This window comes from Cebidichthys violaceus, unplaced genomic scaffold (genome assembly GCF_023349555.1).
Source record: "Cebidichthys violaceus isolate CVI_PGR_0920_01 unplaced genomic scaffold, fCebVio1.0.p SCAF_15, whole genome shotgun sequence".
Classification (NCBI taxonomy): domain Eukaryota; kingdom Metazoa; phylum Chordata; class Actinopteri; order Perciformes; family Stichaeidae; genus Cebidichthys; species Cebidichthys violaceus.
In genome coordinates this window covers 16,146,215-16,164,835 of record NW_027176318.1, presented here as the reverse complement: position 1 = coordinate 16,164,835, position 18,621 = coordinate 16,146,215, and the positions used below count along the sequence as shown (strand labels likewise).

At 43.0% G+C, this 18,621-nt stretch overlaps 3 protein-coding genes across 3 annotated transcripts in view; 1 reads left to right on the top strand and 2 right to left on the bottom strand.

Moving 5' to 3' along the window:
- Positions 1-389: 389 nt before the first annotated feature.
- Positions 390-7,766, bottom strand: lrrc31 (leucine rich repeat containing 31). Its single transcript, XM_068709540.1, has 10 exons — positions 7,580-7,766; positions 6,524-6,694; positions 5,952-6,095; positions 5,063-5,230; positions 4,236-4,400; positions 3,891-4,073; positions 3,369-3,536; positions 3,124-3,288; positions 2,715-2,870; positions 390-1,803 (listed from the first exon to the last, which is right to left on the bottom strand). Exons 1-10 carry the CDS (start codon positions 7,590-7,592, stop codon positions 1,418-1,420), a joined length of 1,719 nt encoding a protein of 572 aa, XP_068565641.1. The 5' UTR covers positions 7,593-7,766; the 3' UTR covers positions 390-1,417.
- Positions 7,767-8,742: 976 nt separating this feature from the next.
- On the bottom strand, positions 8,743-13,910 carry eif2s3 (eukaryotic translation initiation factor 2, subunit 3 gamma). Its single transcript, XM_068710293.1, has 12 exons — positions 13,836-13,910; positions 12,025-12,088; positions 11,812-11,939; positions 11,548-11,669; positions 11,103-11,197; positions 10,807-10,965; positions 10,391-10,525; positions 10,217-10,311; positions 9,966-10,110; positions 9,566-9,735; positions 9,248-9,420; positions 8,743-9,161 (listed from the first exon to the last, which is right to left on the bottom strand). Exons 1-12 carry the CDS (start codon positions 13,902-13,904, stop codon positions 9,098-9,100), a joined length of 1,419 nt encoding a protein of 472 aa, XP_068566394.1. The 5' UTR covers positions 13,905-13,910; the 3' UTR covers positions 8,743-9,097.
- Positions 13,911-14,872: 962 nt separating this feature from the next.
- The window catches only part of klhl15 (kelch-like family member 15), a 6,175-nt gene continuing 2,426 nt past the window's right edge, over positions 14,873-18,621 (top strand). The window contains exons 1-5 of the mRNA XM_068710292.1: positions 14,873-15,167; positions 16,262-16,349; positions 17,556-17,694; positions 18,264-18,452; positions 18,559-18,621. The exon at positions 18,559-18,621 is cut by the window's right edge and continues 162 nt beyond it. Of these exons, the coding sequence (XP_068566393.1) occupies positions 15,104-15,167; positions 16,262-16,349; positions 17,556-17,694; positions 18,264-18,452; positions 18,559-18,621 (543 nt within the window). The 5' untranslated portion in view covers positions 14,873-15,103. The remainder of the gene's footprint in view (positions 15,168-16,261; positions 16,350-17,555; positions 17,695-18,263; positions 18,453-18,558) is intronic.

Here is an 18,621-nt window from a genome sequence, read left to right as displayed (position 1 = left end):
GAGGATAGCAGCCAGACGCTGCAGTCAAGTCCTCTTTAAAGGTGTTCTCTCTCTTTATTGTTTTCATTCATGCTGTTAAATTAACTATACATGTGTACAAGACTTGTTAACAAGCTAGACTGTGATGCAGTTCTATTACACTGTTCTTAATACTATTTTAATTCAGCGTTTCACTCTTAATGATATTTTAATTCAGCGTTTCACTCTTAATGATATTTTAATTCAGTGTTTCACTGTTGATGCTCATGAGTTCAGTTAAGCTGTTCATTCACGATTTTATTAGTTTATTAGTTTTCCTTCTAAATATGCAGTACTTTGTGAGTTTTGTGATGTAATACAAATGTCCCTTTATTATTTGATGTAATAAACTGCAACTATTATGTATTGAATGTCTTTTGTGATTCTTTTATTTGTTGGGAATTAAATGCGAAAGTATTGGGTTGTACTACCCTTTGTAAATAAACGGTAATATTCTCGCATATACCGTAAAATCACGGTAAAACCCAGTTATCCTACTATCACATACCATAATCCAGTATAAGGTAAGATACTGTAAAAGTAAATGACCTGCTGCCAGTAAGTTACCGTTAAATTACGGTGAAATACATCAAAACATTATTATATACATAATATAAATAAAAAGGAATAAAAACCAGTGAGATGAGTATTTCAGTCTACTGAAGGTCTTTAGTTCGGCTGTGGTTTAGCATAATTAATCGAAATTTTGATAAGATGTTAATTATTAATTAAAGTTAATTTTAGTGAAGTTAAAGTATGAATATCACAATGTAGAAATACTCTATTACAAGTAAAAGTCCTGCATTTAAAATCTACACATACGTGCTAGTGTAAAAGTATCAGTAAAATTGTTAAAGTATCAAAAGTACTTGTTAATAGTGAAGCATCATTTCACTGCTGCAGGTGAGGCTACTTCTTTAAAATAACCAAATTCTATTCAACTATCGGCTCATATGATGATACAATATTACAGATGCTTTAGGGGCGGGGCTACATCGTGATAACAAAAGGTATAACTCATATCATAACAATATCATAACTCTGTGAAATACATTTTAATTTAAGTCATTTGAGTTTAATTTAGTGTTCTGTACTTCTTTATGTGTCGTTTCACGTGGAAATGTTCAATTAAAAATAATAATTACAATAATAATTTCCAAAACATTTCAATCTCCATAAAAAAACAGAAAAAAGTTCATATTTTTCCTGACGTGAGACGAGACTCTCATCAAACGTACAATGTGTTTCATCGTTCCCCGTATTTGAATGAATCTGCCTCTATATGTGATTATTATTAAAGTCACGTGTCTGATTAAATCTCTGAGTGCTGCTTATGTTCTTTTGATTCAGTCATAAGTCATATTTGATACCAGATAATCATCTTCAGGTTTGTGATCCTCTACTCCTCGGGACGACTCTCCTCCGGACTCTCCTGATTGGTCGCCTCAAATGACGAAGACGACGATGCCGCCGCGTCCCACTCCAGCAGGACGCTCCTCTTCCTCAGGCAGCAGTTCAGCCGCTGTCTGTCCCGAGAGCCGACGGTCCAGCGCTGCGCCGCCAGGCGGGTCAGCGCCGGGAGGCGGGGCAGAGCGCCGAGCAGCGCCGGCAGCCAGGCCGAGCAGGACGCGGAGGCCAAAGGTCGGAGGCTGAGGTCTAGGTCCCGCAGCGAGGCCGGGCCTCCCGCTGAGAACAGGGCGGACCAGCCGTCGTCGCCCACGGAGCCGTTGTAGGACACGTCCAACGTCCGCAGAGAGGACAGGCCGCCGCGTCTGCACACGGCAGCTGGACCGAGAATCAAGAATAAAACCGTTTAGAGATTCTGCTGCTTTACCGCTCTGTTTATTGGTCACTTTGTCAATTCAGGTTTTATATTTAACAGGACAGAATTATTGCTTTTGTCAGGTAAAAGTCTTTTATTCACTGAACGTTTTTGTGATTTTATTAAGTGTTTGTCCTAATTTCTTTCCTTCTCTCCTTGTTAAGTGATCGCTGGAGATGCAAGGATTCCATTTCCTCAAGTATGCACGAGTACAAACTAGAGCTAGAAAGATGATCGTCTGCTGACTTATTAAAACGTACTAATAACTAACGATGGCTCTGCTCTCATCCAGTGCGCCTCAGAAGTGATGAAAGGCTTCACTTAGTTCAGTAGAAGCTACTAAATGTATGTTTTATTATAAATTAATAAAAACGTGTGTGTGAGTGTGTGTCAGTGTGAGTGTGTGTGTGTGTGTGTGTGTGTGTGTGTGTGTGTGTGTGTGTGTGTTAGGGTGTTAGTGTGTGTGTGTGTGTGTGTTAGTGTATTAGTGTGTGTGTGTGTGTGTGTTAGTCTATTAGTGTGTGTGTGTGTGTGTGTGTATGTTAGTCTATTAGTGTGTGTGTGTGTGTGTGTGTGTGTTAGTCTATTAGTGTGTGTGTGTGTGTGTGTGTGTGTGTGTGTGTGAGTGTGTACGTTAGTCTATTAGTGTGTGTGTGTGTGTGTGTGTGTGTTCGTGTGTGTGTGTTAGTGTGTGTGTGTGTGTGTTAGTCTATTAGTGTGTGTGTGTGTGTGTGTGTGTGTGTGTGTGTGTGAGTGTGTACGTTAGTCTATTAGTGTGTGTGTGTGTGTGTGTGTGTGTGTGTGTGTGTGTGTGTGTGTGTTAGTGTGTGTGTGTGTGTGTGTGTGTGTGTGTGTGTGTGTGTGTGTGTGTTACCTAGGTGAAGCAGGTCATCAGTGGTGAGCTCACAGCTGCTGAGGTTGAGCTCCAGGACGACTGACGACTGCAAAGCGTCCAGCAGCAGAGCTAAACGTCCTCCCACCACTTTACACCAGGACACGTCCACACTGTGCAGGTACGGCACGGCCAGAGCTGACACACACACACACACACACACACACACACACACACACACACACACACACACACGCACACAAACAGCTTGACCCTGTCCACAAGGTTTGATACTACACCTGACTCAAGGCATAAAGCCATGTTTTTACCCATTTTTACTTGAATCGTCACAATGAAGGGTCATCTGAGACACACACACACACTTTGTTTCAAACATGAATAAAGTGAAACAGAAATCGTGTCCGTCCGTTATAATATGCTGTATTATTACCCAGAGCAGTAAAGGAGTCCTGGTTCAGGCTGCAGCTGTTGAGCGGCAGACGCCTCATCTGTGTCAGAGGGAGGGCGGCAACCAGCTGGTGGGCCACGCCCCCTGCCTCCTTATTGGACGACACGTCGAGCTGCGTCAGCGCCGCCAGAGAGGGAAGCACCTGGACTGGAGACAACGGGGGGGGGGTCATGTGACAGATGACCACACACACACACACACACACACACACACACACATCTACTCACTCAGGGCCTCCAGGTCGGAGCGCGTGAGACGGCACAGGTGGAGGTCGAGGCTCTCCAGGTGTGTGAGGTGAGCCAGGTGGAGCGTGAGGCGGTCCAGGCCTCCAGCCAGACTCTTGTTACAGGACAGGTCCAACTCTCGCACTGAGGGGAGGCAGCGGAGTGAACCACCTGCAGGACAGTGACGGGGGGGAAGGGGGGGGATAAATAAACCAGACTCTCAGGGAAAATGGCAGAAATTGGTGCGGTGGTGTAGACTTATAGACACCTGTTGAACTTTTTTTATTCTCGATTCATAAGATAAAGTAGAAACGGTAAGAAGAAAGAAGCAGAAGAACCTGGAGCTGAACTTTACTCGGTTCACACTTGTACCGTCTTATTTTCGGCTTGTCTTTGAACTGACCAGCGTGAAAGGTGCCGTACAAATAAAGTTTGATTGAAATGCGTCAGCTTCTGTGTCTGAAGAGACACTTTTCAACACAAAACAGCATCCTGCATCGACCTGAACGACAGCGGAGCTCCTACCGAGAGCCTCGAGGCTGTCCGGCGTCAGACCGCAGGCCTGTAATCTGAGCGTGGCGAGGCCGGCGGCGTGAGAGAGCGAGGAGGCCAGCGCTACGAAGCCGCCGGCGTCAACTTCCTGTGTGAGCTGAGGATTACAGGAGACGTCCAGCACACAGAGTCTGCAGACAGCAGACACTATCCCTCCTTGAGAGAGACAGACATGGGACAGAATGGGTCATACACAACATTTACAGAGTGGAGGATGTTGGAGGAACTGAGGTTCTGTTGGTGTTCTCTCCCGTGGCATTGTGGGAAATGTAAGACATCCCTTCCTTATGATAGTGTTCATGGGTTTACAGGCAGTACCCAGTACTGTGGCATCGGCTGCAGTCAGCTGGCAGGCCACCAGGTGGAGCTCCCTCAGCGGAGGGTGAAGTTTACCCAGCAGGCCTTGCAAAGCGCCGCCCCCGACGCCGCCGTTCCAGGACAAATCGAGGATCTCCAAGAGAGGAACGCAGCCGAGGGCATCACCTGCACGAACGCAACAGAAGACAGTGAAATCCATTTGTGTCTTTTCTTTGAAGCTGGAACTATAGAACTACAACTAACGATACTACGGCCCGAGCAACGTCCCCGTTGAAGTTTTTAATTATGTTTATTAGGTCTCGGTTAGATCGCTTTATTACAAACCCAAAGGTAGTTAGTCAACTCTGACGTTACCATGAGAAAAAAAGAGCAAATTGGAAGTTGGAAACATCATGTTTTCTTGATAAAATGGCTTAAATGATAAATCGATTCTAAAAATAGTTGCACATTCACTTTTTAGTTGTTTATCTAATTGATTAATCGACCAACTGTTTGATGTAACTCACTTGACGCATACTCTAAATGGTTATCAAATTATGTCCTTCAAAACATTCAACACGCCTATCAAGATTTTAAAAAAATGACATGTTTTGTTCACATTCAAAAACTACATATCCCATGAGGCACTGGTGCACTTTCATGGGAGTGCCGCACGGTTCCATCTTAGGGCCCCTGTTGTTCCTCTTCCATCTGAGTGTGATGGTGTGGAGACACAGTTGTGTGCAGACGACACGCTCTTATACGAATAAACTAAAGTATTAAAGTATTAAAGTATTAAAGTATTAAAGTATTACGTTCACGAGCTCTGACTGGACTTTATTTCTCACCCAGTGCAGCGACGTCGTCGGCGTTCAGCCTGCAGCTGCAGAGCCTCAGCGCTCTGATCCCGCCCACATGCTGCAGGTGAGAAGTCAACGCCGTCAGACATCCGCCAATCAGCTCGTTCCAGGAGACGTCCACCTCCTCCAGCTGAGGGAGGAACTGGAGCAACGTCGCTGAGGAGGACCGGGAACCGCTTTAATGCAACTCCTCACTTTCATCTTCGTCATATCTATATCATATATACGTCTGAGTTCACACCAATAATCTGATTAGAACCAAAATAAAAGAAGTACTTTCATGGAAACATTTATTTTAAATTCAAAACATAAATGTACGGGTTCTGGATGAAGATGAATCACCAGATGATAAGAAAAACGGGTAAAAATATGTATTTAAAGCTCAAGTCTATTTATTTTAGTCTATAATGTCATGACATTATGTTGTTGTGTTTATGTGTATTATTTTGCCTATTAAATAATAAAAAAAAATTTAAAAAACATTTTAAAGAATAATAAAATAATAAAAAATATATAGAAAATCAAATATATAAAAATTATAATGAATTAATTAATTGAATCGATTTATTAATTTATTTAATACGTAAAGTCTTGAAGCAAACAAATTAAACGTGCAAAAACTGAATTTGTGAACAAATACAATTCCGTTCATTGTCTATTAAACTATATTTAAAAAAAATATTACGAAAGAATATTACTAAAGAATTATTACAAAACAATATTACAAAAAATATTACTAAAAATATAAACAAAAATATTGCTAAAACATATTACAAAAAGTATAAACAAAATATATTTTATTCAATGAATGAATGAAATGTATTATTTTATGAATCTAATATGTAATGTCTTGAAGATAAAGTAGTATAATGATCACCTAACTCCAGCAGGTCTGTAGCAGTGAGGTCGCAGTGAGACAGACTGAGGCTGCTGCTGTCGCCCTTCTTCCCCAACTTCTGCAGGAAAACACACACTCGACCCCAGCCGGCGTCTCGCTCGCCCTCTGCTGCCTCGACTACGCCTGAAACACACACACACACACACACACACACACACACACACACACACACACACGCACACATTACACAACATTGCAAGCTAACGAGGCTTCATTTCTTTCACCTTTCTCTGCACCACTTTGGGCAAAAGGTTTTATTTGTCATATTTTAATTTCTTTCTCCAAATACAAGTTAAGTCTTTAATATATGATGCAACACAATCAGCTGTTTGTTCACAGGAGAAGACGGGCAGACAGTGAGGCAGGAGTGTAAATATCTTATCGTCAACCCAACACAATCGTTGCAATATTGATATTTTGGAGGTTTTTGGTCAAAAATGTCTTTTTTAAATCACAACTACAGGAAGTGGTTTATGTCCAGGCTCCTACCAGAGGAATGGATGCACCATGTAAGAGTGTGAACCACAAGAGTGAACCGGCACCAATCGCACCTGATCCGTGTCCTCTCTCCTCCCGGTTCTCGGGGATCCCCGTCCGGTCTCGGGACAGGAAGCGTCCCAGGGGCTTCCTGTCCGAGGCCGTGCGCTTCCTGCGGATCTGGTTCATGATGAGGTCGAGAGGGGAACGCCTCAGGCTGCCGCCGTCCCGCCCCCGCTGACCCTCTGACCAATGAGAGCAAAGACAACAAACGCTTCACAAACCTTCATCTTCATCCTTTAAAAGGTCCTCCATATCTTCATCATCTTCATTAAGATGGGAGTCATTACAAATGCTGCTATTCAAGGAAGGTTCAAAAGTACCGTGGTTGAGTTATGGAATTATATTGTGCATGTTAACAGAGTTATGAATGTTAATTATTGTGAAAAAGATCCCATTAAATGTTTACAAAGCCCAATAAATGACCCCTCAGAGGTAGTTAGTATTACAAAAGAAAACATCTTGGATGCATACTTTCAAATATCCAATATTATAATAATATAGACATACATAAAATAAATTCACAGTAATTCATATTTATGTATTTATGAATTATTTTTTTAAACATAGACTACATTACAATAGACATATTTATACCTATTTAGAACATTTATTAGCTAAATATTAATCTTTTCTAATTTTAGAGGTTAAGAGATCAACAAGAAAAGAGAAAACAATTGATTAAATTAAATTGAATTACATTCATGTTAATGTCAGGCATTACAAGTCCTTAAACCAAACTATGAAAAGAATACTTTAAATCACATTTAAACGATTTAATAAAGAACATAAATGGAAGAAGTGAAACCGTTAACGGTGTTTTGTTTTACAGACTTTATTAAAAAGTAAAAATATGAATTATTATGGATCTGAAGTTGAGATAATTCTTCTACACAGGAAGTGGGAGAAACCACTGTGAGGTTTTAGTTGTACATTTACCACAGTTTACTACAGTACAGTACAGTACATGTACACGTAGTACATGCATAATACATACATAAATCCTCTGCACGATACTTTCATATTTGTCATTTGTCATTTGTTCATATTTACAGAAGAATGAATCTTACCTGCAGACTCCATGTGCAGGTGTGAAGAGCTCCAAAACAAACAATAAATAACAACAATAATAATAACAACAATAATAATAATAATAATGAAAACTCGTTGGTGATGCGTTCACGGTCCGTTTGTTTGCAGAGATAATAAGTGAGCAGAATCACAGAGCTCTACTTTAAGCGTTCTCCTCGCGCTGCTTCCTCTCCGACTGACTCCGGACCTCAGTGTTTTAACACCTTGATGACGTCACGTCTCGTGCTCGTCAGGTGGACCATCCCGGAAGTGCGGCACCGCCTTCAGTAAATGTTGACATCATCATCGTCGTCATCGATCTGCGCGAGGACTCTTTTGATCTTCAGAGACTTCTTCTTTTATATTTATTATTTATTCAAACAGTACTGTAAGAAGTACATAGAACTGCAGTAATAGTAGTTGTACCACAGTGTAGAAGTACTTTGTTAGAAGTAAAAGTACTAAAGTATCACCTCAGAATGTAAACACAAAGTTAAAACACTCACTATGCTCGAATGAGTCTTATCGGTTTATATTTATTGAAACAAACGTTTAATGTAATAAACAGATATTTAATGTAATAAACAGACTTTTAATGTAATAAACAGATATTTAATGTAATAAACAGACTTTTAATGTGATAAACAGATATTTAATGTAATAAACAATATTTAATGTGATAAACAGACATTTAATGTAATAAACAGATATTTAATGTAACAAACAATATTTAATGTGATAAACAGACGTTTAATGTAATAAACAGATATTTAATGTGATAAACAGATATTAAATGTAATAAACAGATATTAAATGTAATAAACAGAGGTCCACGAGTAACGATTGTCTTCTCCACTAAGCCGTCCATTATCTATTATGAATCCATGAGGACTTTGTAGGTCTTTAAAATGTCAGAAAAGAGTAAAAGTCATAATTTACTAGATTACTTATCAGAGAAGCTGGAACTAAAGAGATGTCTGATATTTCTGCTTTAATAAACCAATAATCAGAATTGTTTTACAGAACATATTTCCTGTAAAAGATTATTTAAACTTATTACACGTCCTTAATTAAGACAGCGGTCCAATTCTGACTTAACGAGCGTTAAATCCTTTTAAAGGTTCATTCAAATTCTTCAGCTGCAACAAAATGAAACCAAACATTTCTTCCAAATGTATTTTATTAGATTAGACTGAAATCATTTGTGTACTGAATGAACCTCCAGGCTTCACTTTGAAACGTGAACCTCCTCCTCCTCCTCCTCCTCCTCCTCTTCTGCAGTAACAAAAAAAAAAAAAAAAAAAAAAAGCAGGTAGAAAGGCTGAAGTGGACCTCCTCATGTTGCTGCTGAGGAAGAGGAGCAGAGGGAGGAAGCATCCTTCAAACCCTGACGTGTCCTCTTCTGTTTCCTTCCTTCCTTCCTTCCTTCCTCCTTGTGAAGGAAGAATAGGAAAAGAAAACCCAAAAACAAAACTAAAGAAGAAGAGTGTGATGGTTGGTGATGTCCTGCTTCCTCCTCAGTCATCGTCCACTGTGGGTGTGATGGTCACGCCCCTCCTGATCTGCCCCCATCCAATCAGACTGAGGAACAAAGAGGGGAGGAGCCAATCAGAGTTCATTCATGAATAGCACATAAAAGTCACTGCTGTGGTCAGACTTCTCCTTACCGCCAGTGCTTCTCCACACGTCGACTCAGAGCGATCTTCTCTCCGACCTCGGTGCAGACCGGGTTGGTGAGGACGATCTTGGCGAGGTCGGCCTTCACGGCGCTGACTCGACCGCCCGTCGACAGCGAGCCGATGTTCACCATCAGAACCTCGTTCTTAGTCAGCTTCTGGACCTGAGGGGACAAGGAGACAAGGAGACACTGTTGATCCTGAAGACTGAATACACGACCTCTGTCTGTCGGTCTGTCTGTCTGTCTGTCGCTGTCTCTCATCTTCGCTTGTTTGTGGACTACATTTCCCATGCTGCATAGGGCTCACCTTGGCGGCCTTCTTGTCCCCCTCCGTGCGGACTCCCAGCAGCCTCCTGAGCAGGAAGTAGGAGATCTCCAGTTCGGTGAAGATCTCGGGCAGCGCTCCGACGGCGCCCAGCACCTGACCGACCATACGGTCCGCCCGGCACAGCGTCGGGTCGATCTTAGTGCCCACGCCTGCACACACACACACACACACACACACACACACACACACACACACACACACACAGTTTACTTTGATTAGACAACGTGTTTGAGCCACTCTGATAGTTCTCAGAGAGCTGAACCTCTGGTTGTTCTGTTTGATTAAGTTCAGTTCATTATATGGGTATGTGTGTGTCTGTCTCTATATGTGTGTGTGTGTGTGTGTGTGTGTGTGTCTGTATATGCCCCCCCCTACGTACCGATGAGGCCTCCCGGTGCAGCGTACTGCAGGTCGTTGTTCTCGGCAAACAAAGAGACGATCTTGGAGAAGATGGGTTTGCACATCAACTTCCCTTCGTGGTCTTTGGACACGATACCTGGTCGCACCTCGATCTCCTGACCCACCTGGAGGAGGAGGAGGAGGAGGAGGAGTTAGAGGAGCAACTTCACTGTTCTCTGTGGATCCACCACTTTATTTTTGATATGAAATAAACACTTATTTATGCGTCACCTTGAGGACTCCCTTAAGGATGCTTCCTCCGGCCACGCCTCCTTTCAAGTCGTCCACTTCACAGCCGGGCTTGTTCACGTCAAAGGACCTGATGACTGAAACACAGAAATGAAAGGTAAAAACACAACAACAGGGATAACAAAGTGAGAGAAGAAGAGAGCGTTGATCTGTTACCGATGAGTCGGGGCTCTGAGATGAAGTCTCTGATGGGAACCGGGATCTTCTTCACGATGTACTCACAAACCACCTCAATGTTGTACTTCAGCTGAGCTGAGATGGGAATGATGGGAGCACCTTCTGCCACCGTGCCTGTAGGACACACACACACACACACACACACACACACACACACACACACACACACACACACACACACACACACACACACACACACACACACACACACACACACACACACACACACACACACCAAAGGTTTAGAAAAAGACCAAAGTGACCTGTTCGTAAATATCACAATATAAAACGTGTTTTCTGTTTATAAAGTACATGTTGGACGATAGTACTACTCAAACATCCAGCGCGATGCTGAGACGTTCATTGTCCTCTTTGAATACACGTTATTGACTCACCCTGCACGAAGGCGAGGATCTGCTCGTACTGCTCCTTGGCCTGGCTCTCCTTCACCAGGTCGATCTTGTTCTGCAGGATGAGGATGTGCTTCAGCTTCATGATCTCGATGGCCGCCAGGTGCTCCGACGTCTGGGGCTGAGGACACGACTCGTTACCCGCTGGAAGACGAGAGAGACGAGAAGATGATGACTTCTGGACAGACAGTGAACCTGTGAGTGTGTGTGTGTGTGTGTGTGTGTGTGTGTGTGTGTGTGTGTGTGTGTGTGTGGGGGGGGGGGGGGGGGGGGGGGCTTACCAATGAGCAGGAGGGCTGCGTCCATGACGGCGGCTCCGTTCAACATGGTCGCCATCAAAATGTCGTGACCAGGACAGTCAACGAATGACACGTGTCTGAGAGAAGAAAACACAGAAGACAAAGTTTATATCTGTGCTTTAGGGACACGACCTGTCTGTCTGTCTGTCTCTCTCCATCTCCCCCCCCCCCCCCTCTTCCTCCATCTCCCTGTCTCTCTCTCTTCCTCCGTCTCTCTACCCCCACTCTCTCCCTCTCTCTCTGTGTGTCTCCCCCCCCTCTCTCTGTGTCTCTTCCTCCGTCTCTCTCTCTCTCTCCCCCCTCTCTCTGTGTCTCTTCCTCCGTCTCTCTCTCTCTCTCCTCCCCTCCTCTCTCTCTGCCCCCTCTCTCTGTGTCTCTTCCTTCGGATCTCTCTCTCCTCCCCCTCCCTCCCCCCCTCCAGTCTTACCTGACCAGTTTGAAGTTGCCCTTGGTTCCGGGTATGTCTGACAGAAACTCGTCTGGAGTGCTGCTGCCACACGACCTGTAGCACTCTGGCCTGGGACAGCTGGGGTCGTCCAGCTTATAGACCTAGAACGACGTGGACGTCTTACTTATCTACTTCATTTCAAAGGGACCGTGTTATACGAGTGAGGGGTTCAGAGGGAAGACTAATACGAAACAAAGAACAGAAGTTTCAAAATGTCAACGTTTACTTCTCAATGCCGCTTACCTTAGCGTTAGCATATCCTAGCTTGATGGTGATGTTCCTCTCCAGCTCGTTCTTGAACCTGACGGTGTGAACACCAGAGATGGCCTTCACCACCGTGGACTTACCGTGGGCCACGTGACCGATGGTGCCTGGGAGAGAAGGAAGACGGGCCGGTCAAACAACAGGCAGCGCTCCTCCTTCCCACCTGATCTGCATTCAATGTGTTGTACGTACCGATGTTGATGGTGGCCTGTCTGCTGATGATCTCTTGAGAGAGAGGCGTCAAAGTGGACACATCCTGCCGAGAACAAGTCACATTAGTGGCTCATCGCTCACTGAAACACAGCAGCTCTGTGTCACCCTGGAGGTGAAGAGAAACAAAGAGAGAAGGACGGACAGAGGACGGACAGACAGACAGGCAGACAGAGGACAGACAGACAGACAGAGGACGGACAGACAGAGGACGGACAGAGGACAGACAGACAGAGGACGAACAGACAGAGGACAGACAGACAGAGGACGGACAGACAGAGGACAGACAGACAGAGGACGGACAGACAGAGGACAGACAGACAGAGGACGGACAGACAAAGGACGGACAGACAGAGGACGGACAGACAGAGAACAGACAGACAGAGGACGGACAGACAGAGGACAGACAGACAGACGACAGAGGACAGACAGACAGAGACTCAGAGTGGACACGCAGAGTTAAACCGCTTGTGTTCTGCACTTCATACTAAATGTAATATCCCAGAATAAACTTAAATATCACACAATATGTCGTATTACTTTGGCTCTGAGTTATGCTCTGCTTCAGGCTCTTAGATGCTTGTTTGGAAAAGGAAATGTACTTATGACTTCTGGTGACTAGTAGTTCTTTTGATTACCAATGTTGATGCACTTATTGTAAGTCGCTTTGGATAAAAGCGTCTGCTAAATGAATGTAATGTAATGTATTATCTCACTGCATTATGAACTATATAACATTTAATCCATTGTTACTGTTCATATATATATATATATATATATATATATATATATATATATATATATATATATATATATATATATATATATATATACACTTTTGGATATTTATTTACATGTACATAGTAGTTCATCTACTTTGTTGTCTTTAATGTCCTTGTTTGTATATGTTTCTTGTTTATTTGTATATTCTATGTATGCACATATGTCCAATAAAGCTGATTCTGATTTATATAAGTATCATTACTTCATCACATTACATATAATTCCACTGTACTCTGTTTACATAATGCTAGACTAGCTAGCTCACTGTCTTTAACAGTGTTATATTCTAGTTGCATGTCTCTCTTATTATTTATTCATTCTCTTCTTCGTCTGTACTTATTGATGTCCACTGAACCCCCCCCCCCCCCCCCCGGAGATCAATAAAGGCTCATCTGAATATATATTTATCACTACTAATTACATGAAGCATGCTTGAAGCTGGTAAACTGATACAATAACAGTCTATGATGTATTTTATTATCTGCTGATTAAAATAAAATCACCAAAGCTAGGTAACATACGAGCTATATTCTGCTAATATCATTACCAGCATTGATATTCATATTTCATAAATGAACTGCATCAAATGTTTGTAAGAAACGGATGAAAACCAGCCAAACATTGGGATTATTACACTGACATTTCTATAGATTTTACTTAAATATAGCAAATGATGCTAACGTTTCCGACCAATCAGAGGCTCACATCACCGACATGGAACAAAGATGGCGACTGTTACGGCGCTGTTAAGACACGTTATACACTCAAAGTTTGTTTCATTTGGACACGTTAGTAGGACTTCAGTGTATATACTCCTTTGAAACGTTAACGGTTTAAAAACGGTCGTATTAGCTCGCACTCCGCCGGGCCTGCCATCACGTGCCGGATGGTAGCGGCGGAGCAATCGGCGACCGTTAACGGCTACAAACGTCACGCCGTTTGTGTGGCGACATTTTGACAAGACAACGAAAAACACAGCTTTAAAAAAAAAACGTTAAATTGACACTTACAAGAGAACTAAGGTCTTGTCTGGCCAGATGAGGCTGACCAAGCGTTGTACCGGACTCGTCACCCGCCATCTTGAATGAAAAGGGAATGATTTGAGGCGGCTCGGGCGAATGCCTGATCAACCGCGGAAAACCGTTATTTATCTTTTTCCAACAATTAGCTATTACATTCAAGTGTGTTCCGTTTTGTCGTGTAGGTAGGAAATCAAATATATTTAAAACAAGATGTCAGTTATTTATTTATTTTCGCTGATATATGCAAAAAAAAGGGGGTCTGCCTCTCGCGTGACTCACACAACGGGGTCCTTTCAGAACGTCTGATGCAATTATTTTTTTTTACAGTAAAATACATTTTATGTAATAAAGCTGGTGTTAATACGTCCCTAACAATCGTATAGGACAGTAAAGGGCACACGTTTTAAGTACATTTTCCTTCTACAAAAAAATAAAGAAATATATCTTTATACGTGTGTCAGGTCCGTCGTTGTTTACTGACGTAATCAAAAAAGTTATGTAGTTCTATTGTGTCGTTTGTAGTTCTATAACAAATCCTGCAGTACTAGGTTTGCTGTTGTGTCAGTTAGTTTGTTTTAAAGTTAACTAGATTATATTGTTAAATTAATATATGATTGTGCACCTTTTGACCACAACTGAAACGGTCTAATTTTCTTTATTCGTATACAACTTTATTTTGGGCCCTCTAAAGAAGTTGACGTGAGTTAATGTGATGTGTGTATATAGATACAATTGCATTACAAAAAAATACTTTATTACAAGTTAAAGTCATGCATCTTACTTAAGTAAATGTATGTAAGTTATCAAATGTAGCCTACATAACATACTTAATATTATTGCTCATGCATTAATGAGTTAGCATTTTATTTTATTTCATTTCATTTCATTTCATTTTATTTTATTTTATTTTATTTTATTTTATTTTATTTTATTTTATTTTATTTTATTTTATTTTATTTTATTTTATTTCATTTTATTTCATTTCATTTCATTTTATAATCCAGAGTGATACATCCTTCCATCCTAATACACGATCTCTGATGCACCGCACAACGCCCTTGAGTTCCGCAAATTCCGGAAATGACGTCGGTGCAGAAAATGGCGTCCGCAAAGCCCGTAGTGGACCGCTGTGGTTTGTTATCCCGTTTAATTTAGAGAGCCTCTATTCTTCGTCTGTGACAGATGGACGATAACATGGCAGTGCACCGCTGCCGTCCGCTTTCTCCGATTCCGGAATAGAACCCGCAACTTCCTCCATGTCCGAAGGAGCCAGAGCTGCCTGGTCGAAGAGGGGCTGTTCGGGGGATTCGCACCGCCGAGGTGAGACGGCTGGATGTTAGCAAGCTAAAGCTAAGGCTAAAGCTAAAAGCTAAAGCTAAAGGCTGTCGGATCCCCTCCTCATAGGCTCCTCCCACCACCACCACCAGAGAATCGTGACAGTTAACGTGGCTAGCCAGCTAGCTTAGCCGCAGAGTAAATGACAACATATGTACATCTGATACACACATGATTCAAAATATTAGCTAGCAGGAATGTGTAGCCGGAGCCTTTGTCTTATCTTATCTTATCTCATCTTATCTTAGCATATAAAGGTAATCTGTAGCATACTTTTATTGAATTAACATAAACTGACAGTGGCCGTTGTGCTGCTCATGTCAGTGTAACGGCTGTTAGCTAACGTTATCCTTTAGCATTGCCCAATCTATTCCTATTGTTGTTGTTATGACTGTAAAAAAAAAATCCCCCTTTTTCATAACTGTTCTGTTGTGAGTGACGGCTAGCTATGACTTATGCTATTCTCATCAACCTGTTGTTGTTGTTGTTTATTCTTTCTGTCTCATAATCTTGACTTTCTATCTCATAACTTCAATGGAGATGTAATCAAATGTAGTGTGGTCTGGGTAGAGACCAAACATGCTAGTTAAGTACTTGTTTATTACTTACTTGTCTCTGTTTGAACATATTAGCAACACCTTTGGATTATAAGGCTGTTGATTATCAGTTTATTGATTAATCAAGGTTAACAGAAAGATAATAGGCAACAATCAATTCATTGTTTCAGTTATTTATAAACTGAAATGCCAAACATTTGCTGGGCCTCCTTGTCGTGATATGATAGTAAATCGTATCAATATTTAGTACAGTTAGTTAAGAATAAAACTATATTCTGTAGAATAAAAAACAAAGCTGCATTCTCTCTAGTGTCCACCAGGGGGCGACTCCTCTGGTTGTATAGAAGTCGAGTCTAAAATGACTCTACTTCTCTCTTGATTTATTCCCTCAGTAAACATTGTAAACATGAGTTTATGGTCTCAATCTCTAGTTTACAGTCTTCTTCAACACAGCATGATGTTCATTTAGTGAATCATGGTCTTATATACAGTCTATGGTCTTCTTCTTGTCTCCTCTGTTAGAACCAGGGAAACATAAACACAGGAAATGCGAGCGGCCCCTTAGCGCTCAGCCGTCAAAGCCTGTGATTGTTCGCCCGGGCTTCAAAAGGTACGACTCTTCTTTTTTTACCTCTTCCTGTCTCTATTAGCTCAGCATCCATCTTACCCATCAATCATCTCCTTCTTCCTTCTCCTGACGCATCCTGTTGTTCTCATAACGTTGTACCAACTAAAGTCAGAGTAATAGCAGAGATGTGAGACCACAAACGGGTCAGACTGTAAACAAACCGACAGTTGATCCAGGTCTTCTAAACCACTTTGTTTGGAGGTAAAACTGAAAGTGAGTGTGACTGGAATGCTGTTAATATTCCGTCGATCACCACTGACAATGTTCTCTAAGCTGGAGGTTTGTTTCCAACCCTTCTGACGGCTCATACTTCATCACCTCTGTAATGTTTAGTGCAGCGACATTATGTCGTTCAACAATCACACACGTGTCATGTTTCCGGTCGTCGTTGTGCGACTCTCATTTGCTCCAGTTTGCAGGCGTTCATGCTTTAATCAGGCGGTTGTGTTGACTTTGTCGTCCAGGTGATTGACGCTCAGAAAAGGGACTTTGTTAGCATCTCCCGGACACAAGGGGCACTGTCCTCTGATTGGCTCGGACAACCCCCTCTGACATGCCCGTGGCCAATCAGAGGTGAGTGTGGTGTGTGTGTGTGTGTGTGTGTGTGTGTGTGTGTGTGTGTGTGTGTGTGTGTGTGTGTGGGTGTGTGTGTGTGTGTGTGTGTGGAGGTGTGTGTGTGTGTGTGTGTGTGTGTGTGTGTGTGTGTGTGTGTGTGGAGGTGTGTGTGTGTGTGTGTGTGTGTGTGGAGGTGTGCAGATGATGTGTTTTCTACTTTTTGTGTGCAGAAACTAAGTCAAATGAAATATACACTTTGTGTGTTCATGTTTCTTTGTATCTCTCGCTGAAGAAGCTGGATGATGATGATGATGATGCAGGATTTCTTCCCCTTCTCTTTATTGTTACCGACCTCACTGTGTTGCAGTGGAGCCGCTTATTTCCCCGGTGTGTCGGCGCTGAAACGAACGCGAGAGAGTAACGGCGTGTTGGGATGCAGCAGCTGAAGTGCTGAGCTTTTAACGTCCACACACACTCTGACTTCATTCAGCCGCACGCGCATCTTTAGCCGGCAGCGCTGTGCCTGCTGGATTTATTGTGGGAGAGTCGTTACGTTTGAGTTCATCCCTGCTTTATGTTCGCACCAGACGGCGTCAGTGTTGTGGCTTCATGTGCTCTCCGTCACGCCTCCAGGTGTGTGATGTCGGGGGCAGATGTGGAGGTGTACCTGTCCCAGGTGCACGATGGGAGCGTGTCGTCGGGCTTCCGGGCGCTGTACGAGGAGCGCCTGCTGCTGGACGTCACCCTGCTGATCGAGGAGCACCACTTCCAGGTAGACGGTCCTCGTGACGGACTTACTTGTGAGGGTTCTATTGAGTTTGAGACGACCAGAGCTCTCACATGTTTCCTTCTCTCTGATCATGTGAGTCTCACGCTGTACTGAGAGGAGACAGAGACAGAGACAAAGACAAAGACACAGAGAGACAAAGACACAGAGACAAAGATACAGAGACGAAGATACAGACAGAGACAAAGACAGAGAGACAAAGACAAAGACACAGAGAGACAAAGACAGAGAGACAAAGACACAGACGGAGAGACAACGACACAAAGACACAGAGACAAAGACAGAGAGAGGACGTCTCACTCAGGAACTAAGAACGTACCGATAGCCGAACCGGTAACTCTGGACAGCATCAATGCTAACGGGTTCTTACTAACGGGTTCTTACTCATTTAGAACCGGTTCACATTAAGAACCGAGTTTCAGGAGCATCTCTACTTCCGGGTTCACAAATACAGCAAACAAGACACAAACAGTCAGAGGTAGAAAGGTTTAGGTCTGAGCGCGCAGGTTTATGTTATTATCTGTTCTATAAACTGGTGTCCGTCCTCCTTCCAGGCCCACAAGGCGCTTCTGGCCACCCAGAGCGACTACTTCCGGGTCATGTTCACAGCAGACATGAGGGAGAGGGACCAGGACAAGATCCACATGAAGGGGCTGACGGCCGCTGGGTTCGGCCACATCCTCCGGTTCATGTACTACGGGTCGCTGGAGCTCAGCATGCCCACCGTCCAAGAGATCCTGCAGGTGCACTGCTCCTCTCCAACGTGACTGTGCTTCATCAGGACTGACATAAAACTCTCTCACACACACATAACCTCCTCCGTCTTCTGCTTCCTCCTCTCACTTCCAGGCGGCCATGTACGTCCAGCTGACGGAGGCGGTGGAGTTCTGCTGCTCCTTCCTGCTGGCTAAG